Consider the following 23,457-nt stretch of genomic DNA (forward strand, 5'->3'; position numbering starts at 1 on the left):
TGGCATATGCACACAGGGGCACGCTCCAGGGCCTGGTGCCTGTTGAGGCGGCGTTACTGTGCCCTAGTGTCCCCTCAGGGCCTGCCCTGTGTCCCCTCAGGGCCTGCCCAGTGTCCCCTCAGGGAGTAGGCCCCAAGGCCTGCCCTGTGTCCCCTCAAGGCCTGCCCAGTGTCCCCTCAGGGAGTAGGCCCCAAGGCCTGCCCTGTGTCCCCTCAAGGCCTGCCCAGTAGGTCCCAAGGCCTGTCTAGGGGATCCCAATGTCCCCTCTGGGCCTACCCAGTGGTCCCAGTGGATCCCCAGGCCTGGCCAGTGTCCCCAGGGCCTGACCAGTGGGTCCCAGTGTCCCCCCAAAGCCTACCCAGTGGGTTCCAGCATATCCCCGGGCCCCCCCCAGCGACCCCCGGTACGTCATAACACCAAAGGCAAGCGGACAGGCGCTAAGGCCCCGCCGCCCAGCACACTCCTCCCCTTCGCTCTTCTATTGGCCAATATCACTGCCCGTCCCGCAACTGTCCCTTCTGAGTGGCTGATTTGAATTCGCAGAGCGCCCTCTGACTAGCGAGAGGTAGGGAGAAGCGCGACACGTGTCCCCGCCTTCCCGCTGCGATTGGCGGCGCGCTGGGGGCCCGTGGGCGGGGATTGGCTGAGGATTTTGGCGGGCCGCGCGGAGGTTTGAAAGGCGCGTTTGGGGCTGTCTTTGTGTCTCCTCAGCAGTGCCGGTCGCCGCCATGAAGCTCCAGGAGTTCGTGTCACCACTCCGAGTACGTGCGGCGCCCCGCCACCCTTCCCCGCCCCACGCACCTCCGCTCCTTGTCCCCTCAGGGTCTCCCCCCGGGTCCCCATCCCCCCCGCCTCAGGGTCTCTCCTCGGGTTCCTCTCCCCGCCCTCCTCCCCCCCGCCTCAGGGTCTCTCCCCGGGTCCCCGTCGTCTTCCCCCCCCGCCTCAGGGTCTCTCCCCGGGTCCCCGTCGTCTTCCCCCCCCGCCTCAGGGTCTCTCCCCGGGTCCCCGTCGTCTTCCCCCCCCACCTCAGAGTCTCTCCCCGGGTCCCCGTCGCCGCGCCCCCCCCCTCCCCCCTCAGGGTGTCTCCCACCCCCCCCGCCTCAGGATCTCTCCTCGGGTCCCCCCTGCTCCTTCAGGGTCTCCCCCCGGCCCCCTCTCGTAGCCTCTCCCTCCGTTCCTCTGAGCTTTCCCACATCCACGTTCTCCTCACCCTCTCCCCCGGCCCCGAGATCCCCTCTCTCCCTTGGTACGGTGCAGGGGCTCCCAGCCGCCCGGGCCCGCTCCATCACACGCCCCCCCGCCTTGATCCCCTTCGACCCCTCCCCCGGTCACCTTCAGGAGCCCACTGCCCCTCACTGCCTCCGTTTCTCCCCCGAGCAGCCTGCGGATGAGAACTCCCAGGTGCCCAAGGGAGATGGCACCAAGAAGCAGCTCTCGGTGGAACACATCTACCAGAAGAAGACACAGCTGGAGCACATCCTGCTCCGGCCCGACACCTACATCGGCTCTGTGGAACTGGTCACCCAGGTACGAGAAGGGCCACGAGGCTAAGCCACTTGAACTCCTTGGTGCGGGCGAGAAGTCATTAATATCTGTTCATAAAGCACAAAACATCTGCTTTACAGACTGATGGCGCAGAAACGGAGGTGTATCTGGGGACTGATGTGTTATTTCTTACCTCCTTTTCAGCAAATGTGGGTTTTTGATGAGGACGTGGGCCTCAACTGCAGAGATGTGACCTTTGTGCCTGGCTTATACAAAATCTTCGATGAGATTCTAGGTAAGGTGACCTATTTGTTGGGTCAATGATTGACAAGTCATTAATGGGCGCTGAATGTCTAAGAAACTGGAAATAAATGTAAGAGCTTATCAAGTGTACTTTTATCTGGTTGTGCTGTTGACCGAGTAATACTTATTGCTTAATTTGGTGGATGGTGCTCACAGAGTACATGGTTTGCTGATTGTGCTTGGAAATATTGGATACTAATGCCCAATGTCCTTCCATTAATGCTGCTAAATAGTGAGCCATGCGTGGAATGATGGTGCACTCCATTACAAAACCAATTTCATTCAGCCCAAAATTCTCCCTTTTATGTTAACTTGCAGTACTCATCTTTATAACTTGCCAAATATTTGCATCCTGAGATTATGATTATTAGTAACATTGCATTGAATTTTTGCGCTCATTCTGCTGAAGACACTTTAGAGTTAATAGTTTTGTCTTGACTCAGAATGTAATATAAACAATAATCTTTCTGTTCTAGTCAATGCTGCAGACAACAAGCAGAGGGATAAAAACATGTCATGCATTAAGGTTACAATTGATGTGTAAGTTTGATTTCATTTTTGTTCGTTGCCTTCCCAATGCATGTGCGTTAATTTGCTGTTCTGCTAAGCTGGTGTGGTATTGGAGGGCTCTGCTATGGGGCCGGTCCAAGTTAGACCAAATGTAATTCACCAGTTGTGAAAGCCTTTTCCTTGCTTAGCCCCACAGTCTCTTACAGGGTGCTGAGTTGTGAAATGACTGCCTTTTTGTTGTTTTCTGTTGTGGCTGTTTTCCTCTCTTCTCCCTCTCAACTGTTTTATCCTGTCGTTGAGCATAGATAGAGGGTTTTTACATGTGGCAGTCCATTTCACAGATGGTATCCGCAGATCTGAGAATTTTGTTGTTGACTTGCTCTCCCTCTGCCGGCTGTTTCTGCAGCTGCTGGATGGAGATTTGCTCTTATGAAATGGTGGCCTTTCCCCAGAGCTTTTGTAGAACATTTGTTTCATAGCTCAATCATTTGCAGCCTTAAAAACACCTTTTTTTTTCCCCCCCTAGAGAGAATAACACAATCAGTGTATGGAACAACGGCAAAGGTATTCCAGTTGTTGAACACAAAGTGGAGAAGGTCTATGTGCCTGCTCTTATCTTTGGACAGCTACTAACATCCAGCAACTATGATGACAATGAAAAGAAAGTCACAGGTAGGGATGACTCTCAAATAGTCACTAATATTTCTGAGCAGCCTGTTCAGTTTTAATGTGTGAACTAAAAGGGGGGGAAGGGGGTCCTTGATGGAACATGAAAACAGCATTCTGAATCCGTCAGACAGAGGTCTTCCCACTCTATTTTATAGTAATGGTACAAACATGGAGAACAGGAAAAATTCTCTTTGAATGCTCATCCCAATTAAGTGTGGATTTATAGTCACATACTGAGTTTGTAGGATATTGTTGCTTATTGACAGTTGTACTTGGATTGTGCTGAAGTGGCTGAAGTCTTGTTTGTCTGGAATTGTTTTAGATGGCTTTGAACAAAAGCAGTAACACAAGTCTGTTTTCCTTCTAATTCCAGGTGGGCGAAATGGTTATGGAGCCAAACTGTGCAACATATTTAGCACAAAATTTACTGTGGAAACTGCATGTCGTGAGTACAAAAAGTTATTCAGACAGGTATGAACACTTCTCATTTCAGTAAGGTTACACTGGAGATTTTCAAACAAGACCCTAAGTTTTTGTTTCAAAACTCTAGGTGCAAGTTGCATTCAGTACACCGTGATTAGAATAAATTTGGCCCACAGTTACTGTGCCACAAAATAGAATTCAGATAAATAACGAGCAGACATAATCAGAATCTAGTTTTTAACCAGTGAGTTCTTTTTAATTTGAAAGTATTTAAAACTCGTAAATCAGCTTACTGCTTTTAAAAACTAAGCTAGTTGTTCAGGTGTGTTAGACTTGCAACTCACAAAACCTCCTTTTCTCAGACCTGGACAGACAACATGGGAAAGGCTGGTGAAATGAAGCTGAAATATTTTGATGGAGAAGATTACACGTGTATCACTTTCCAACCTGATCTGTCAAAATTCAAAATGACAATGCTTGATAAAGACATTGTAGCACTAATGTCTCGAAGAGCATATGATATTGCTGGATCCACAAAGGATGTCAAAGTTTTCCTAAATGGACAGAGGCTGCCTGTGAGTGAACATTTAGAAGAAACTGTAATATCTGTATTTCTCATGTCATTTAAACAGATTTTTGTTGAAGAAATTTATGTCATTACACGTATTAAAGGGAAAATTTGCATGAGTGATTTTGCTACCCACTTCCCAGGAAGATATGAATTAAGTATTTATAGGAGCTGTTATAAATTAATTGTCTGCTTTCGTCTGTATGCAGGTGAAAGGATTCCGCAGTTATGTGGACCTCTATCTGAAGGACAGAGTAGATGAAACTGGTAATGCGCTTAAGGTTATCCACGAGGAAGTAAATTCTCGGTGGGAAGTGTGTTTGACTTTAAGTGAAAGAGGCTTCCAGCAAGTTAGCTTTGTCAACAGCATTGCCACTACAAAGGTAACTCTTCCTTAGCTTACTTAGTCAAGCTAATGCCATATTCTTAATCATCAATATTCTTAGCTATTTTCAAATGTGTGTCTGTTAGTGAAAATGCTTAGTTGCTTAATGTTGCAAAGACTATGCTAAAAGTTTTAAACAGATATGCATGCTTTGTTTTAATGGCACCCCCACCATGTCTTTGGTCCCCTGTTCCCTTAGGGTGGCAGGCACATTGATTATGTCACTGACCAGCTTGTGACTAAGCTCATTGACGTTGTGAAAAAGAAGAACAAAAATGGAGCTGGAGTGAAGCCTTTTCAGGTACAGTGTCGGAATTTCCCCAGTGGAAAACACAACTCTGGCATTAATGCAAATTGTAACTACAGCTTAGTGCATTACTACTTTAATTAATAATACATATTTCTATTCTACAGACCATATATAGATAAGAAATTGCTAATTATAGAAGCCTCATATTGCCCAGTTCAAGCCAACTAACGGTCTTCTCTTTGTTTGGCCAATGTATTTTGTAATCAGAACACTGTAAGTCAGTGTAGATGGACTAAAACTTGGTATCTGCTAGACAATAACCTATTTGGGCTGAGAGCTGCTAATTCCTTGACGTCTCAAATCAGTAAACATTGCTCGTGAATGTTCATTAGCTGCCCTAAATTCTTTGAAGATATCTAGAAAAATTCAAAACCATGCATAGTGATAAATGAGTTTTTCCTTCCTGTGTCATTCTGACCAGCAAGTATCAGAATGCACTGCTGTTACCAAGGTGGGCTTGCATAATGTGTGATTACTGCTTGTATTTAATTCTAGGTGAAGAACCATATGTGGATTTTTGTGAATGCCTTAATTGAAAACCCAACCTTTGACTCTCAGACTAAAGAGAACATGACTCTGCAGGCAAAGAACTTTGGTTCAACGTGTAAATTGAGTGAAAAATTTATTAAGGGGGTAAGTACTGATACACAGATAATCACAATGTCTGTAAAACTACATCTTATGCTTAATGTGGCTAATATCTACTTTTGAAGCAATGTCATGAATTAAAGAAAATGTAACTTAATATTCTGTCGTTGTTAAGGCTTTTCCCACAGTTGTTTGCGGTTATTTTTTGTATTGCAGGCAGTGGCCTGTGGCATTGTTGAAAGTGTCCTAAACTGGGTAAAATTTAAAGCTCAGAACGAGCTGAATAAGAAATGTTCAGCTGTGAAACACACCAAGATTAAGGGTGTTCCTAAGCTGGATGATGCCAATGATGCTGGTAAGTGGTTTACGTCCTTTGTAACCAATTCATTCAAAAACAGTTAAAACTTCTTCATTAGACAAAAGAATTGTCTCATAAGGAAAAATGCAAAAACCTGTAATTATAGTTTATCCCCATATTACAGTCCCATTTACTATGTTTATTCCCATTTACTATGTGCAGTGCAACAAAACTTGTATGTGTTAGAAGGTATTTGTTCTCATTCAATTTGTGAGTATCCAGGCTTTGATTTCACTTCGTAATTGGAAAATTGACTTGATGTTTCTTTTATTTTTTAGGCAGCAAGAATTCTTTAGATTGCACGCTTATCCTGACAGAGGGAGACTCAGCCAAAACACTGGCTGTCTCTGGTCTAGGAGTGGTTGGTAGAGACAAATATGGAGTATTTCCCCTGCGTGGGAAAATACTCAACGTCAGAGAAGCTTCTCATAAGCAGGTTAGTTGGAAAATAGTTATAATCTACCTGTTAAAAGGCGCATTATGCTTTGCATAATGCAACAAAGCTCAGTCAACAGTATACTTATGAATAGCTTTAGATTTTCAGCTACATTTTAAGTGTGAAAAACAAGGTTTTTATTTTGTGTGATCTTTTCCAGATTATGGAAAATGCTGAAATCAACAACATCATCAAGATTGTGGGTTTACAATATAAAAAGAACTATGAAGATCAAGAATCTTTAAAGACTCTTCGCTATGGAAAGATTATGATTATGACAGATCAGGTTAGGTTCACTAAAATTGAAAATTGGGAGAGAAAAAAACACCACTTGAATACAGAGGAAAGAAGAAAAAAGTGCTACCTTTCTCCTACTGCCACTGTTGTACCTAATCCTCTGAATTTGTTTCTTTTTATCATGCTGTATTTTAGTGGGTCATAATGTCTTTTCAGCCACAAAACAGATAAAATAGAGGGGGAGAGCAGCATCGCCAGATAGCTAAATACTGTCTTTCCAGTCTGCTGATTCAAGGCCCTTGACCAGTCCTTGATACCTTCTTTCACCAAGAATGTGCCTTTTCTGTTTCTCTTGGTTTTCTTAGGTTACACAACACGTGGTCACTTTTTTAGAAGTGAAAGTTAAAAGTGTCAGTTAGCTGGAATTATAGAATCATTTGCTGTTAAGGTAACAATTGTTAATTCCATCATGTCCCTGATATAATGTGTTGGGGTTTGTGGTGTCTTTTTTTTTTTTAATCAGGATCAAGATGGATCACATATCAAAGGTTTGCTGATAAACTTCATCCATCACAACTGGCCATCTCTTCTAAAACACAACTTTTTGGAGGAATTTATTACTCCCATCATAAAGGTAAGGGTTGGGTAGATGATAAGGTAAATGAGTAAAGATCCATTGGTCTAAATCTGCCTCTCATTTCACGGTTAAAATATTTGTTGATTGTAGGTCTCTAAAAACAAAGAAGAAATTGCATTCTACAGCATTCCTGAATTTGAAGAATGGAAAAACAGTACACAGAACTACAATTCATGGAAAATCAAGTACTATAAAGGTTTGTAGAAAATGTAATATGTTGAAATTAAATGACCCAAGTAAAAGCATTCATGATTAAATTCAGTTAGCCCTGCTTTTGCAGAAAGGATCTTCCCTCCTAAGATACTCTGACTACAAATACATGCAACATAAAATACAAAAGTAAGGAAACAATAACATCTAACTGGATAAAAATCTCAGTAAAATCTCTCAAAATGGAGCTAGAATATTGTGGATAACCATTCTTTCAGCCCTCTTAGGCAATTATGCTCAGTTTTATGTGGTATTTTCCATAGAATGGTCCTTGTGTAGTGTTAGCACTGTAAGCTAAGTACTTCCGAATCACCTAATACCAATAAGAAAGTTGCCAACTGCAGAACAGTAGCTGTTAATCATTTTGGATATCTACAGGAGTTACAGACAAAACCCGAAAGTACAACATGCAACTGCTCACTTATCACTAAAAGCACAAGAATTACAGATACCTTACATCTCATTTTAAAGTCGTGTGTTTTCAGTAAGTCATCTTCATGCTATACATTTGTATGATGCATCACAGAAACTGGGCATGGTAAAATATTTCTTTGAACTGCAACTTAATTTAAGCAAGAAGTTATTAGGATTAACTAGTACTGTCTCTGCAGGTTTGGGTACCAGCACATCAAAGGAGGCTAAAGAATACTTTGCAGATATGGCTAAACATCGAATTGGCTTCAAATATTCTGGGCCTGCAGATGATGCTGCGATCACCCTGGTAACTAACACTTGATTTAATTGCTGACTTACTACCTTTGGTATTCTACTGCTTAGAGTGCTGTGTATTTTCTCTTAATATGCTCTTAAAGGCCTTTGGGCTTGAGACAATCTCTTTGTTACCAAGGCTACGGCTTTAGTCTAACCAGTAGAAGCAAATCTGTCCACAGACCTCAGGCCAAGAGTAGCCTTTTAATGATGGCTTTTAAATATAGCTCAGAACAAACTAATCACTACAAACCAATTGACATTTTCAGACACAACAGTAAATATTCCTTTAACATTTTTCTGCATGTTCTACTGCAGTTTTCTCCAAGTCAGACCTCCCTTTTCTCCCTCAGATTTTCTTGCAAAATGGTTCACCAGTGGATTAAAACAGTCCTTGCTTCTGTGAACTTCACCTTCAGTAGCCATTGACTCCTAAGTATTCTGAGCTATTAGGCAATGCCAAAAAACCAAGTTTTTCCCCAAAATATAAATTTCCTCCAAAATCTCCTGTCGTTTTCCATTATTATGTTAAAAATCCATACATTTAAATCTAACTACCATGTTTCCTAAAGACTGGTGGAAATTATGCTCCTAATATATTTAGCTACAAGAAACTTTTATTGCATTTCTTGGGCTATTAGGTCAGCACATTTAGCATGTTATTCTCCTGGGTAAACTCTTCCTGTATGCTTTCTTTTTCCAAGTGAGCCAATAAGGCACACCACAGAATGTCCTGGAATTGAGTTACTTTTCATTTTGTAATACACAGGCCTTTAGCAAGAAGAAGATAGAAGAGCGAAAGGAGTGGCTGACTAATTTCATGCAGGATAGAAGACAACGGAAGCTGCATGGTCTGCCAGAGGTAAAAGGTTTACATAGATAAGGAAACTGGTTTCCTGTCTCTCCCTGGGGCTCTTCTCAGTGTCATTCTGGCATGCTAGAGCTGCACAGAGCTCAGTCAGGGAGTCAGTCACCTGATTATGGGACAGTTAAAACATTTCAGGATTTTGCAGAGCAGCTCCTTCTCTCACCAGTGTAGCCACATTATCAATTTTGCATCCGTGAATTTCACATTTAACACTTATCACTCAAATTACTTTATCAATAGGGAAATGATACCTTGAGCAGGGCTGCATGAAGATTTTATTTATCAAAAAATGGGCCTGCATCACAGGAAATGTTTCGCTTCACCATGCTAAGACTGTCAGCACTGGAGCTGTGTTTAGCTATTCTGACAAGGAGCTTCCATTTTAGTGAAACTAGCCAAGGATGTGCTAAGAAACAGATTAGACCTCATTAAAATTAAGGCAGTCTTGCACCTGTTTTTCCTAGGAATACCTGTATGGGAAAAATACTAATTTCCTGACATACAACGACTTCATAAACAAGGAGTTAGTGCTGTTCTCAAACTCGGATAATGAAAGATCAATCCCGTCACTGGTTGATGGTAAGTTATTTCAAGATCGTGATTCCACATAGTGCGTGCCCCAGCTCTTAATAAATGGGTGCTTGTATGTCATATCAGAATTGGGAAACCTGCTGAGTTTTCAGGGTCAGTGTTCTGAAGTTCATTTTCTGCTGTCCAGGTTTTTTAATCTTTGGATTAAATGTTTTGTCCATTTTGTAGTATATTATTGCAAGTACCTTACTCTCTGGGGCAGAATTTTTAGGTGTAGAAGCATGTCATAGTCTCTAGAGAGCAGAAGTGAAACACATCATATGTTCTAATCACAAGGTCTTGTCTTTTTTTTATACAGGTTTGAAGCCAGGTCAAAGAAAAGTTCTGTTCACTTGTTTCAAACGAAATGATAAGCGAGAGGTGAAAGTTGCTCAGCTGGCTGGTTCTGTAGCTGAGATGTCCTCATACCATCATGGTGAAGTAAGAACCTGGCCTTGTTGTGCAAAATGCTTTTTAAATGAAAGGCAAGCCTTTCTGTTGACTTAACAGTTAAGATGCCTCTAAAGCAGAACTAGATATTTGAGTATAAATACCAAAACAAAGTGACTGTATATCTCCTATTCTTCAACAAGAATTTAATCTGAGATTGGTTGGTCTGCCTTTCCTGCCTAGACTTTATGGGAATGTATTTTATTCAAAAAGTAGAACAAGAAAAAAACCCCTTTATTTATGATAGATTTAGGCAGATGTTAATAGCCTTTCTACCTTGGTAAGGACAAGTTAAGCACTAAAACAAGCTTCCTTTTGGAGACTGACAGGATCTTTCACTGGAGGTTTCAAGAACAGGTAGACAGCAGTATATCTGTGGGTCACTGGAATATATCTAGTCACCCAGGCTAGACGGTCTTGGGATGTACTTTCCGCGAGTTTCCTCCAGTATTTTGAGTTTATCCTCTATATCAGTTCTGTTCCTGGTGTGAATTTTGGCTTTAACTTTGTCCGTTGAGTGAAGAATTCTGCATATTTAGCTTTGAACCTTCCTTTATTGCAGGCATCGCTGATGATGACCATCATTAACTTAGCTCAGAACTTTGTGGGCAGCAACAACCTCAACTTGCTACAGCCTATTGGTCAGTTTGGCACAAGGCTGCATGGTGGGAAAGACTCTGCCAGTCCTCGATACATCTTTACGCTGCTCAGGTCAGCATTAATGATTTCTTACAGTCTTAAATATTCTTAGCATATTACAAGACTCAATTTGACAGCAATTAGGATGAAAAATGAATGTGCTTCTTCCCTTTAAAAATTTGGACTACTTGCTCACTCTGAGTAGCAACAATTGAAGTGAGGTTTGGACACTAGGTTCAGGTATATAAACTTTGGTTATCATTCCAGAGAACAGAAAGGCACAGTGGAGAATATGGAAATGGCAGCAAAAACAAAGGGAGAAATTTGAGTAGGATAATAAAAAGCGAACCTGAGCTGGGAAAGCAAAGTTCTAATAGCTGAAAGTGCAGTGCTTTAGTCTCTGACCCAATGGTCACTTAGGTTGAACTTGGTCAAATCTGTTACTTGAGCACATGTATGGTTGTACTAAAGCAAGGTACAGAGAATTGGAGCCTTTCTGGACATTAAACTTTAAACTCATACCCGAAGTATTTAAATTAAGGGCCCCATATAGCCAGTGGAACCTGTAGAGATGGGTGGAATTGCTGAAGATGCATCTGTTTTGAGTGTTACTCTAGAAGCCTGGTTTCCTCACACAGAGCCCCAGGCTGTATGGCTGTGGTTGGCTGATAGGAATAAACCCAATTTAGGTGTTTTTTTGTTTGTTTTCTGGAGGGTTCTTTTGGAATGGTGGTCACTGTTCTGTAAGGAGAATTGGGGCTTAAATTCTCTTTTCCATCCTAGTCCGCTGGCACGGTTGCTGTTCCCACCAGTGGATGACAATATCCTGAGGTTCTTGTATGATGACAATCAACGTGTGGAGCCAGAATGGTATATGCCCATCATTCCCATGGTGCTGATAAATGGAGCAGAGGGGATTGGTACTGGCTGGTCCTGCAAGATCCCCAACTTTGATATCAGGGAAGTTGTGAATAATATCCGTCGTCTGATGGATGGAGAAGAGCCATTGCCAATGGTAAATAATATATTTAAATTAAACAATGTCTCACTTGTTAGTTTATTCAGTGCGTTTTGGAGCATTTCATGCAAATGCTTAAAAACAGAAGCATCAACACAAAGCTGAATCCAGTGTTCTTTTCTGCTTAGCTTCCTAGTTACAGGAATTTCAAAGGCACAATAGATGAGCTGGGACCTAATCAGTATGTGATAAGTGGTGAAGTGTCTATCCTGGATTCTACAACCATTGAGATCACTGAGTTGCCTGTCAGAACATGGACACAGGTAATAGGGAATTTGCCCTAGAAATGTATAGTTTGCCCTGTAAAGCAAAAAGTGATTGGTGGGGTTTGGAGCTTTTCATCTTCATGGAAAACATGGGTCTGATTGATTCTTTCCTCAGACTTACAAAGAGCAAGTTCTGGAGCCTATGTTAAATGGGACTGAGAAGACCCCCTCACTAATCACAGACTATAAAGAATATCACACAGACACGACAGTGAAGTTTGTAGTGAAGATGACTGAAGAAAAACTAGCGGAAGCTAAAGCAGCGGGGCTGCATAAGGTCTTCAAACTCCAAACAAGTTTAACATGCAACTCCATGGTATGTAACATTCTGCTGAAGAGAGTCCTTGGTGTAACTCAAAGCCTGTGTGGACAGCTGCCGTTGCTGCACGTAACAAAAATACTCTTTTGCAGTAACCTGTTCACTTTGATTTTTGTGCTGTTACTGGTTTTAAATCAGCTTTCTAAATATACCTTCAAAAGGTCAAAAGATTGGCTTGGGAATGGGCCCAGAGTGATAGGGTTTTGCCTGAAGGAGTCCAAGTGAGCTGAAATCGCATGGTTTAGAGACCTTTGTTGTGACAACAGCACTGCCACTGAATGTCTGGATTCTGACAATGTGTGAAGCTTGATAGCAAGATGTTTATCTGACAGAGAGCTTTAAGATTCAAGTAACCCTAACCCCACTATGTGTTTTCAAGAACTTTGAAACTCTAAAATTGTCTCTGCTGTTGTGTTTGCAAACTGAAGTAATTCCCAAAACACCACCAAGGTTTTATAATTTGTTGGCTAATAATTCAATTGTACTCTCACACCTGTGTTACAGGTAATTTTTAGTGGTTTTGGAAATCCGTTTTATCATCGTAACACCTGTGTTCTTTCATCTAGGTTCTTTTTGACCATGTTGGCTTTCTCAAGAAGTATGACTCTCCCCAGGATATTCTTAAAGAGTTCTTTGAACTCAGGCTCCGATATTACAGTTTGAGAAAAGAATGGCTTATGGGAATGCTAGGTGCGGAGGCTGCGAAACTGAGCAACCAGGCTCGTTTCATCCTGGAGAAAATAGATGGCAAAATTGTGATCGGTATGCATTGTTCTTGGTTACTTGGTTTGTGAAACTGGGAGAAGAGCTATAGGTGCTCTCTTGAGTTCTGTCAGCACCCCCTCAGCCCCGGACTGGCTCTTAACAAACCACACCAGGGCTTATCTTTCTGTTCCAGTAACATACAAGAGGAAAATGCTTCCCAAGTATCTTCAGTCTGTAGAGCATTATGTACATATTAATTAAAATGGGGTACTCATACAGCTTTCCTACTGTGTATTTGATGCAATTATGAGAGTAATTTTTTTAATAATTTAGCAGTAATTCCTATCTATTTCTGACTCAGTAGGAATAAGAGTTAAATACTGGTGGGGTTAAAAAGGGGCAGTGTTTTCTGTTCAAATGCATACATCTTAAGAACCCGTATCTCTGTGTTTTATCTTTGTGAACCTCCACAAAAATATTCCAAATCACGTTCTCAGTGGATTGGAGGTTCAAAGACAGACACTCAAGTTAACAGCATCTGAGAATCATGAGCTAGAAAAAGAAACAGATCTTTGTTCCCAGCATTCAAATTTTCCAATCAACTTTTCCACCTCAGTCTAAAAGGCAGTCTGTATTTCACTTGCATTCATGGAGGATGTAGCTAGACAAAGTGTCATAAGATGCTTTGTGGTTTGCGTCTGAAAGCAGCCCGATAATCCCAACAGCCCCTGTTTGTCTGACTTGACTCGGGAAGAGAAAGAATAATTCCCTTGAAATGCATTTTCTTGGGATTTTGTTCTAAGTAGTTCCAAGGCTGACAGAACTGGTTTCATTTGTATTTGTGTCTCATGGTTGATTGCTTCTGATAGCTTAAAAAGGAACAAATTCCAGCTGAAGCGTTTCCATTGGTTGGGGCCCTTATAGCATAAATTTCCCAGGTGATGTCTAATGAGGTGAAAGCTATACCAAAGCCTTTGAGTGCTATCAGGGTTATTTTGCTTCCACCTGCCTGCCTATTGTGAAACCTTTTTGATACCATCACACCTGTTTTTTTTCAAGTTCAAAAAATACTTAGGGCAAGGGAAATGCAGGTATGGAAATGAAAAAGAAAAATATTTATAGTGCTTTGCCAGGTGTTCCTGACAGGTATAGGAGCAATTCTGACCTGACAAGTCATTTGCTATTAGGAACTTTTTAGGTGTTATTTCAGGCTCTTCCACATGTCCCACCTCTGATGAGGAAATGGTATTTTAGAGCCCAGCAGGATGCTGAGCTGTTAGAACCCTGAGATCCAAAATTTTAAGCTCCTGTCTTTCCTAACACTGATGGGTAGTGGCCACTAAACATCCTGAAATGTCTCTTTACAGAAAACAAACCCAAGAAAGAGTTGATTAAAGTCCTTATCCAGAGAGGGTATGAATCGGATCCAGTGAAGGCTTGGAAGGAATCGCAAAACAAGGTAGCGCTTCAGTTATCCTCTCTAAACTGATCCAAACTGACCCCTGTCTCTGAAGGTCCATAGCTGTACGAAGAAACCCAAGTTACTTTTCTGTTTGTAGGGTCCAAGAGCTTATGTGTCTGGTATGTCTGTGACAGGAAACATAAGGCAAGCAAAAATCCAGCCTCTTGTTCAGAAGGCACTGAGACCTAGTCGTTTGGGTTTTGAGTTTGTCAGGTCAAATCCTCTTGCCACAGCAATTTCTGCTGCCCTTTAAGGGTTTCCTTCTGCCTGTTGGGGAAGGGCTGTGAGGAAGATGACAGTTTTTAGCCTGAGGAGAGAGTATAGACTATCAAGACAGAGAGGCCAAATAGAGAAGAGCAAGAGAGATCTGGAGAATTGTTTTTGCAGATGGATTCCTCTGTGTGATAGCAGCTGAGGCTGTAAGAACTTGATCCATTTCTGAATTTTTCTCGAAGAGTCTGGGACACTGTAAGCACACAGAGTACCTGTGGTGCAGCCCAAACTGGATAGATTGCCCTACTCTTGTATGTCGATATACTTGTTGACAATGTTCGGTTTAAATCCACATTCAGGAGGAAGAGGAGGAGGAGAAGGAGGAGGAGGGGGAGAGTGACAAAGAGTCATCTGCGGCTACTGGACCAGACTTCAACTATCTGCTGAACATGCCCCTTTGGTATCTGACTAAGGAGAAGAAAGATGAGCTCTGTAAGCAGAGAGATAACAAAGTATGTTCCTCCTTTTTCTTATAAAAGCATTGTTGTTGGGTTTTTTGATGGTGAATTCAAATATGTGACTAACAATTATAAACTGTGATTCCCTTTAGGAACAGGAGCTGGGAAACTTGAAGAGCAAGAATCCCTCTGATCTGTGGAAGGAAGACCTTGCTGCCTTTGTTGAAAAACTTGATGTATGTCAGTGTTCAGTGCAGATGACCAACTTTCTCGTGGTCTTATTCACCAGCTCTTTATTGACTTTTTTTTTTCATAATAAGGAACCTAAAAATAACTCCTATGTCTTGCACTCATTGAGGAAAATGAAAGCTTTCATCGCCTTCCTAGCTCGGATAGGAGTAGCACTGCTTTTGCCAGGGAGTCTAAACACCAAGGTGGTCAGTTACCAGTCTGAGTAGTGAAGAGGAGCTTTAGGAGGGCTTGAGAGAGAAAACTAGTACTAGGATGTAGTCTGAAGAGATGCAGATCAAAGGGCTTTTTGGACACTGAAAAGGTGAGGGAGGAGCTGGGCTTTACTGAACAGAGCCCAAATTGTGGGTGAACATCTGTGCACAGTCACACCTGGTCACTGCCTGTGTCTCTTTGTACTCCCCAAATAACTGAACTGTAGCTCTGGCTTAGATCGTTGCTTGGAAGTGTGCAAATCTGTAGTGGTATGGGCAGCTGCATTTAAACTATCAGCAAGTAAAATCAGGAAATCTATCGGCAAGTACAGAGTGCTTTACTGCAAGGGCTGCGATGGTGGGTTTTTCAGTAGTACATTGTTTCTTCTGTTTTCTCATGGCTGTATTTTTTTATGCTCACCGCTGCAGGCAGTGGAAGCCAAGCAAGCTGAGGATGAGACGGCAGTGCTTGCTGGTAAATCTTTAAAGGTGAAAGGAGGGAAAACGAAGGTGAAGGCGGCACAGCTGTCAACAGTAATGCCATCATCTTGTGGCATAAGGGTTGTTCCTCAGATAACTGCAGAGATGAAGGCAGAAGCAGAGAAGAAAACTAAAAAGAAAATAAAGGTAAAAAGGAACATTCTGTATGCTTAATCTTTCTTTACATCCTTTTCACTACAGTCCTAAAGAGATGCTAGTTCTTGTTAGCTGAACTTGTCCTGATGAAGCAGCTGTTCAGGGAGAGGGACAGGATCTTAGGATGTGGGAAACCCCAGAAATGGGCGTTTCTCAGTCTGAAGGAGAATGGGTTCACTAGTGTACCAGAAGATGGCTTAGAGGGAAACCTTTTGGCAAGAGCATATATCACACTGTCAGAGATGGGCTGATAACTTAGAAATGAAAAGGCACATGCAAGTAAGATTGTTCTAGGTGTCTTGGGGGTTTTATGAATCCTCTAGCAGGCAGGAAATGCAGCTAGTAAATTTGTTTCTCTAGAACAGCTTTTGCATTTCCAGTAGCACTTCAGCCACTTAATGCCATTATTGTTCTCTACATCAAAGACATAAAGAAGATGTAACTCTTTTTATAGTGCTAGTTGAAATCATGCCATTCAGCCATTTGCAACATAGAAAACTAAAACTGTCCCCTCACCCGTTTTGACCTGTAAGCCAGACACACTGCTCCTTTCCTACAGATGGTTCAATCTAAAAGTTTTTCCAAATAATTTGCACTGTTGTTTTTAACCCACCCTGTCCAATTCTGCATCCTCAACACACCCTAGAGCCACACCGTCAGCACACAAAGGCGGTACCAAAGCGCTCTCAGGAGCAGGGACAGAGTTCCTGTTTTTGTTAATGTTGGATTTTGCATTTTAAGTCACCTGATCTGGGGACAGAGCATGTCTGATTTACTTGGCTGTAATCAATTTTACATGCTGTTTGTTTCACAAACTCAGATTTCTTGTATCACTTTCATACACCTAAAACAAGCAGCCCCTTTCTCCGTTACCCTGTGTGCCCCTTCTAATTGTCTGAGCTAACTTGCTATCTGTTTGCTATCTGCTTGTGTCTTCAGAGTGAAAAAGCTGAATGTGATGAGAATCAAGAAGAAAACACATCGGGAGACAAAGAGCCTTCAGCCCTTAAGCAGAAGTTACAGCACAAGCTTCTTAACGCTGAGCGAGGTAAATGCTTTTCCGTGTTATTCCATCAATGGAAAGTGAGGGAAGGGTTGTCAATTTGGTTATCTGACCTCTTCCTGAATGTGATGAGTAACATCTAGGTTCAGTATTTTTGGAAAAAATAGGTGAATGTGATCCTGGATAACAGTCAAGCAGGATAGATGACTATTTCCCTGTGATGTTTAAGCCAGAATTCTCTGAATTTAGTGATATATTTCTAAGCTGAGCTTTAACTGCTCAGCCTGGAGCATGTGTGGCAGTTCACAGGTTCATCCTACCTCCCAATATTTTTCAGGTGCTAAGAGACAGGCCACTCTACCATTTAAGCCATTAAAGAAAATGAAGAAACGAAACCCTTGGTCTGACTCAGGGTCTGATTCAGGGTCTGACTTTGAGGTGCTGCCTCCTCCAAGAGAGAGAGTGGTTCGCCAAGCAGCAGGTGAGTGGCGACACAAACGCAGAAGAGGGGCAGTTGGTGGAGGACAAAATTGAACAGACTATTTAGAGAGCTCCCAGAGTCTGAGATCCCAGCCAGAAATAATTAAGAGGCTTATTTATTTTACTGTACATAACTAAATATTTCTACCATTTGAGCAGATTTTCACCATGCTTTTCAAGGAAAAGCAGAAAAGGGGCAACTAGAGAAATAAGGTTATTGGTTGTAATTGCACAACTGTTTTGACATACCAAATGCGTTGTTGGTAAGCGTGCACGGAGTACACTTGTGATTTGGAGTCGTCTTGCTGGCAGTCTCAGTATCTGCTTGTTTTTATTCAGATCTTTATTTTTTAATAATTGCAGCTAAAATATTGAAAAATAAACTGAGATGCATGTTGCCAAATGTGTAAAATAATACATCTGTGTCATTTCACCAGCCAAAGTCAAGATCGAGATCAGTTCGAGCTCAGATTCAAATCTCTCCAGCTCAGATGAGGAGCCTGAATTTCAGGGGAACAGTGAAAGCAACACTGAATCTGACACAAACTCAAAAGAAAAACCTCCCAAGCCCAGAGCTGCTCCAAAGTGAGTATTTCTTCACGTAGTCACTAGAAGTTAGCTGTACTTCTGGTGTTAATGCTATATAGAAATTAATAGTTCTTTTTCTTCAGTGCATCTATCTCTTTTGTATGCGCCTTATATTGTATCGTAGGTTAAAAGAATACTTGGGGTTTTGTGTTCTAGGGAAACCACTGAAAAAGCAGCTAAAGCTCCCAAGCAAAAGGCAGTGCAAAGTGCTATCCCTGGTGAGTACAGGACCTAAACCTCGCTGATTTTCCTAAAACCCCAGGAGAGTGCACGGGGCGTTCTGTCAGCGTTCAGCGCTGGTCAAAGGCAGACATTAGTCACAAGATCTTACCAAAAAATTCAGTGTTGGCGTACAAGCTGGTTTCAGTGCCCCAGACTTCTGACTTAAATTTGGATTAATCCAGATGTAATAGTTCTTTATAAGAAGTGGATCAAAATCATTTTCTTCTGTTCTAATATTTATGGCCAGAGTAGATGATTTGACTCTTCTCTGCTTTCTTTACTCAGTTCAAGTCCAAGATGTTGCTAACGAAGATGTGAGTCAAGCTCCCGCAGCTCCTTCTGTCTCTGTTCCTCACAGTAAGGCTGTAGCTGAAAAATCTGCGGCAGCAAAGAAGGCCAGTGCCCCTAAAAGTAAAGCGAAGCTGGGTACGATCATTTTTAGATAAACGGTTATTATTCCTGTGGGAAACAAATTGAGGGATTTTACTCGGTATTCAGAGGCCTGAATAACTTGGAGTTTTCACTTCAGAAAAGATCTGAGGTTTGTGGCAAAGGTTTTCTAGTTGTCATTTTTAAAGAAGTCTGTTTCCAAACATATCATGTTCTAGTTCATCTCAGACATGCTTGAAGGGAGTGAATTTTAGTTTGGGAACAGGAAAAGTGAATGCTTCCTACAGTGCTGTGTAATACTTGGCAGAAACAATCCAAGTGGAATTTGTGTCTTGCAGTCAATGTTCTACTTCGTGTCTTTTTGGAGAAAAAAAAAAAAAAGCAAGCTGCTTTGGGGTAGCTTGATCTATTTAGTGCTAGCTCAACCTCATAAATCTACAGCATTTGACTCAGGTTTTTTTTGAATGTAACTGCCCAGACTCTTTGTCGAACTTTGAAAGCTGTTTTGCATATTCCATCACTAGCTGGTTTTGATCCCAGCAGGAAAATAGCATGTTACTTCACAGCAAAATAGCTGTTTCTTCCACTTCTAAATTGAGAGCGCCTATTATCATTCAGAAATGGCCTGCTCGTTTCAGCTGAACTTGGGAGGCATGCTTTCAAGATGCTGTTAAAAAAATATCAAAATACAGGTAAGAAAGAGCTCCACAAGGAAGTGCTTAGTATAGATGGCAAATTCATTCCTTTCCTGTGCAAAAGTTTTGAAGGTGTAAGATTGGTTAACAGCCTTCAGAGTTCAGGACTTTTTCCATCTGAAATAGGCTGTAAATTGCTTTGGCTACATTTTAATTTGATCCTCTAAACATGGTGGAACTAAGCAGATAAACAACCTCCTAACTCATAATTTCGGTAAAGAGTAATCTTTCTAGAAAACCGTGCTTCAAAACGAGACAACCTGCGAGCGAGAAGAGGGGAGAGGCAGCAAAACGAGGGTTTAAACGCTGAGTTCTGTTTCAGATAACCAGCCGTCCATCATGGATGTTCTGGGCAAGAAAAAGGCTGCACCCAAATCCAGCAAGGCGGCGGCGAAGGAGGGATCCCAGGGCTCCAAGGCCAAAGGAGTGAGCGATAAGAAGCCTGGCCAGACCAAGGGGCAGAAAGTTATCAAAAGGCAGCCAAACCTCTTAGATTCAGATTCAGATTCAGATTTTGGCTTGAAGATTTCCAAATCGGTTGCAGCAAAGGTTTGTACCCTGCCACCCTGCTTGAGCCAAGGGGATGCTGCGGAGCCTGGTGCCAGTTATTCTGGCAGAAGCAGCGTGGCGGAGGTAGAACCTCCAGTGTGTTGCCCCCCTGTCTTTATTGCCAGGGGTGGGGAAGGTGGGTGAGGAGGGGGGCTGGGCACACCTACGCTGCCCCAGGGTGTTGGCTTGGTCTCACCAGCCCAAACCGCCACCTGGCCCTGACACAGTGGCACGCTTTGGGCTGACTGAGTGTTCCCTGATTCTCTGCTTCGTGATGCTTTCCCTCCAGAAATCCAAGCTGGATGATGACGACGACTTTACTGATTCAGCTGCTGGTGCAAACAGCCCCGTCGCCGTGCCCCGTACCAGGCCTGGACGTCTCAAAAAGCCCATCCAGTACACAGAAGACTCTGATGAGGATGATAGCTTTTGATATTTTTTTTTTTAAATGAAGATTTTAAACTGCTGATCCAAACTGATCTGCAAACTAGCCTTGAGGAGAACCCTTGACAAGCTCATCACCAAAACACAACACCTCAGACTACGAAATCTTTTCACTGAACTGAAGCCAGTCCAAAATGTTAGAAGTGAATAGCGCTCTGTTTTTCTTGGGTTTATAAATAAGTTAATTTCCTTCAACAGGAATACCCCCAGCTTCTTGTGAGCACTGGCGCCGTGTGCCCAGCTGGTGCCACCTCCCTTTTACCCTTTAGGTAGCTGGAATCTCTTAACACTTGGTGGTCATTTTAATGTTAAAGCAGACTTTAAAACATATGAAATCCTTTAAAATATGTAACAAAACTGGTTTTAACTCCCCAACCAGAGGGCCGTGCCCACGTGAGGCGCAAGCATTTAGAACTCCATGCTCGTGTTTTTCTTTTTGGCAGCCCTTTATGTCTGTGTAAGCCCCTGTGGCTCAGCCTCTGCCATGTTGTTTTAGCTTTGGGGTTTTAAATTCAGCTTTGGTAATGGAGGTTTGCGCGGACTTGTCTCCGCTCTGCACTCGGTGTTGGCAGTTTTATCTTCTGTCGTGCTGCCAAGAAACCGCGTGTTCAGCCCAGGGGTCATCCTCAGGTAAGATGCTTGGGACTGCCGGTGCCTTGTGCTGCTACAGAGCTGAACGGGCGTCTCGGCCGTGCCAGCGGAGTGAGACGGGCTCTTGGACAGACGGGCAGGACAGACACCACCCAAGGGTTTTCACTTGATCCATGGGATCCTGCAGGAGAGCCGGCTGGGAAGCAGCAGGTTCCCCCTATAGTGAGCTTCTCCCCTGCCATCCTTGGCACCGGAAGAGACTCGTGCAGCGCGGCAGCGCAAACCTCCTCCTGCCCGGCTGTTCTTTGGGACCAAGAATTTCCCTCGGTGTCTGCGTGACCGCTGGCACGGCATGCACTGTCCCCTGCAAGGGGAGGCCTGTTTGTCACCTCGGTGGTGGCACTGGGTGCTCAGACCTTCCACTGCTCAGGTTCCTCAGCAGAAGCAGGGAAGTGTCACCTTCCCCTTCCCTTTGTGGTACTTCACCGGAGTGTTTATCTAGTTGTGTTTTGCTTTTTCGTGCAGCTGTTTCTGTAGCACCATTTCTTCATTATGTAAATATTTTCTGTGCTTTTCTTGCTGTCCTGAGTTTCTGTGCTTGTAAGTCTTATGTGATAAAAAGTAGTTTTACACAAGCTTTCTTCAATAAAAAGGAGTTGCCTTCAGCAGCCTGTTCTCTCTATTTTTCCTTGTGCCGGCTCCCCAGAGCCCTGGAGTGTCTGCGGGGAGTACTTGAAGCGCTGTTCTCCGGAGCAAAAGGCCAAGTGGGTCATCCCCACCGTCCAACCACACCTGGTATTTCTGAGGTGGTTTCCAGTGCTGCCGATTTAGCCAATTTTGGCATTACCAGAATGATCACAGCAGAGCTTGCGTTGGGCCGCTGGGTGCTGAGGGCTTGGCACAAGCTCTGCTCCGTGCAGGGCTGGCCCAGACGCTCGCCGTGGCCTGCAGCCACCTAAGGAAGGTGCTGGGGAAGAGCTGCAGGAGCCGCATCTCTGCTACTTCCCCCTTGGGCACCTGTGGCTGGGAGCTGCCGCTTGGGCACTCGGCCAGGGGAACCCGGTGCCATCGGCTGGTCCTACTGGTGTCCCACCTGCCCGCTGGGACGGCTCGGGTGCTGCCCGCTCTGTTTCCCTGCCGGTCCCTCGCTGCGAGGCTGTGGCTCTGCAAAACCACCGGCTGGATGGACCCGCTGCCCTACGCCGCTGCTGAGGTTCCCAAATTCGTGCCAAGACCCCTGTGGTACCTGGCACCTGCCCCATGTTCCGCTGCTGCGCCGGCCGCGGGGTGAACAGTGGCTGAAGTTGCTGCTGCCCCACGCTCCCGGGCCGGGGGGTTTCACTCGCCAGCAAAGGGTTTGTGCTCTGGGCTGGAGTTGTGCCCCGGGGGGCTGCTGCTTGCCAGGGGGCTGGCATCGGGCTCGGCTCCTGCAGAAATCTGGGGTCAGTGCACGGGATCCCCGCGGTGGGAGGGATCTGGGTCACCAATGAAGCCCTGGGGGACAGGTGGCATGTCCTGTGTCCCCCACATGTGGGTGCGCAGCACGCCGGGGCCTCCAGAGCGGCATGGACACCGCCAAAACGCACGGCACAGGGCTGGCGTGGGGCTGCCGTCGTGCTGGCAGGCACCAGGAGCCGGTGGTGGCCGCTGGGCTGGCACTGGGGGACGAAGGACCCAGCTGTGACACCCACCTCCGGCCCCGTCCCAGGCTGGTGGGTCACCGCACACAGGAGCTGAGGGCTGCAGGAGCAACGGGCAAACCCCCGGGCCCCCTCGGCCCCCTCCGGCTGTGGTGCGGCACTCAGGCGCGGGCACTATCGGTGCCACCGAGGTGCTTTGCTGGAACCCAGTCAAGTGTGGAAAGCGCTGTCAGATTTTCCACTGCCGGGCTCTGGAGAGCATCTCTGGCGCGTCCCTGCCGAGGGGCCGTGCTATTTACGGCTCCCCTTGCTACAAGCGCGCCAGAGAATCCCTTGTCACAACTCACCCAGCAAAGGGCAAAGCCATGGCCACACCGCGCCGGCCGCGGAGCTGCCCCCGTAACCCCGGCGTCACCCCAAATGTATGTATAGAGCCATCGGTGTGAGCATGAGCACACAGAGGCAGCACCGCAGCGTCCCTCCCTCCCTCCATCAAAATCTCCCTGACTGGGGGCGCTGGGGATGCTGAGCGCTGCTGGAGGGGGTGCTGAGCTGTGGGGCAGTGGGCACCACTGTGGGCATCGCACGGTCCCCGAGGGGTGAGGAGGGCCCAAGGGTGACCCGTGTTGGCCAGGGCTCTGCTCCAGTTAGCAGAAAGGGAAAGTGAGGCGCAGGCAAAGGCCCCCCCATGCCAGGCAGGGGCGATGGGAGCCCCGACACGCAGCTGCCGGGCAGCACGGCCAGCGTGGCTCTGCCTGCCAGCACATGCCGGAGCCGGGGGCAGCCCAGGACGGTCCATGGGACCCCCGGTGGCCCCGACAGCCTGGGCACAGCGTCCCAGAGCGGGGACGGTGCCAGCCAGGAGCATCCCCCGGGCACGGTGCCCCAGGCAAGGCCACGGGGCCAAATGCAGCCGGTGCAATGGGCTGTGCCGGGGCCAGGGAGGCGATGCCAGCACCGGGGGGGCCTTCTGGGGGCCGA

At 44.8% G+C, this 23,457-nt stretch overlaps 1 protein-coding gene across 1 annotated transcript; it reads left to right on the forward strand.

The window, feature by feature from the left end:
* Positions 1 to 615: 615 nt before the first annotated feature.
* Positions 616 to 21,501, forward strand: TOP2A (DNA topoisomerase II alpha). Its single transcript, XM_056362417.1, has 35 exons — positions 616 to 761; positions 1,381 to 1,527; positions 1,690 to 1,780; positions 2,265 to 2,328; positions 2,825 to 2,970; positions 3,341 to 3,438; positions 3,753 to 3,965; positions 4,168 to 4,341; positions 4,543 to 4,644; positions 5,149 to 5,286; positions 5,458 to 5,596; positions 5,878 to 6,035; positions 6,196 to 6,321; positions 6,796 to 6,906; positions 7,000 to 7,105; positions 7,731 to 7,840; positions 8,597 to 8,689; positions 9,160 to 9,274; positions 9,585 to 9,706; positions 10,278 to 10,426; positions 11,138 to 11,369; positions 11,501 to 11,635; positions 11,754 to 11,954; positions 12,524 to 12,719; positions 14,030 to 14,121; positions 14,697 to 14,849; positions 14,948 to 15,031; positions 15,668 to 15,865; positions 16,814 to 16,922; positions 17,215 to 17,358; positions 17,795 to 17,942; positions 18,102 to 18,163; positions 18,453 to 18,593; positions 19,575 to 19,801; positions 20,091 to 21,501. The coding sequence occupies exons 1-35, from the start codon at positions 729 to 731 to the stop codon at positions 20,232 to 20,234; spliced, it is 4,701 nt and encodes a 1,566-aa protein (XP_056218392.1). The 5' UTR covers positions 616 to 728; the 3' UTR covers positions 20,235 to 21,501.
* The last annotated feature ends 1,956 nt before the right edge of the window (positions 21,502 to 23,457 follow it).

This window comes from Falco biarmicus, chromosome 17, assembly GCF_023638135.1.
Source record: "Falco biarmicus isolate bFalBia1 chromosome 17, bFalBia1.pri, whole genome shotgun sequence".
Classification (NCBI taxonomy): domain Eukaryota; kingdom Metazoa; phylum Chordata; class Aves; order Falconiformes; family Falconidae; genus Falco; species Falco biarmicus.

Bases quoted from the DNA above. Each gene is read 5' to 3' on its own strand.
- TOP2A (XM_056362417.1), top strand. From the start codon at position 729: ATGAAGCTCCAGGAGTTCGTGTCACCACTCCGA. The intron at 9,275-9,584 runs GTAAGTTATTTC...TTTTTTATACAG, and splicing joins AATCCCGTCACTGGTTGATG to GTTTGAAGCCAGGTCAAAGA. The intron at 17,943-18,101 runs GTGAGTATTTCT...TTTGTGTTCTAG, and splicing joins AAGCCCAGAGCTGCTCCAAA to GGAAACCACTGAAAAAGCAG.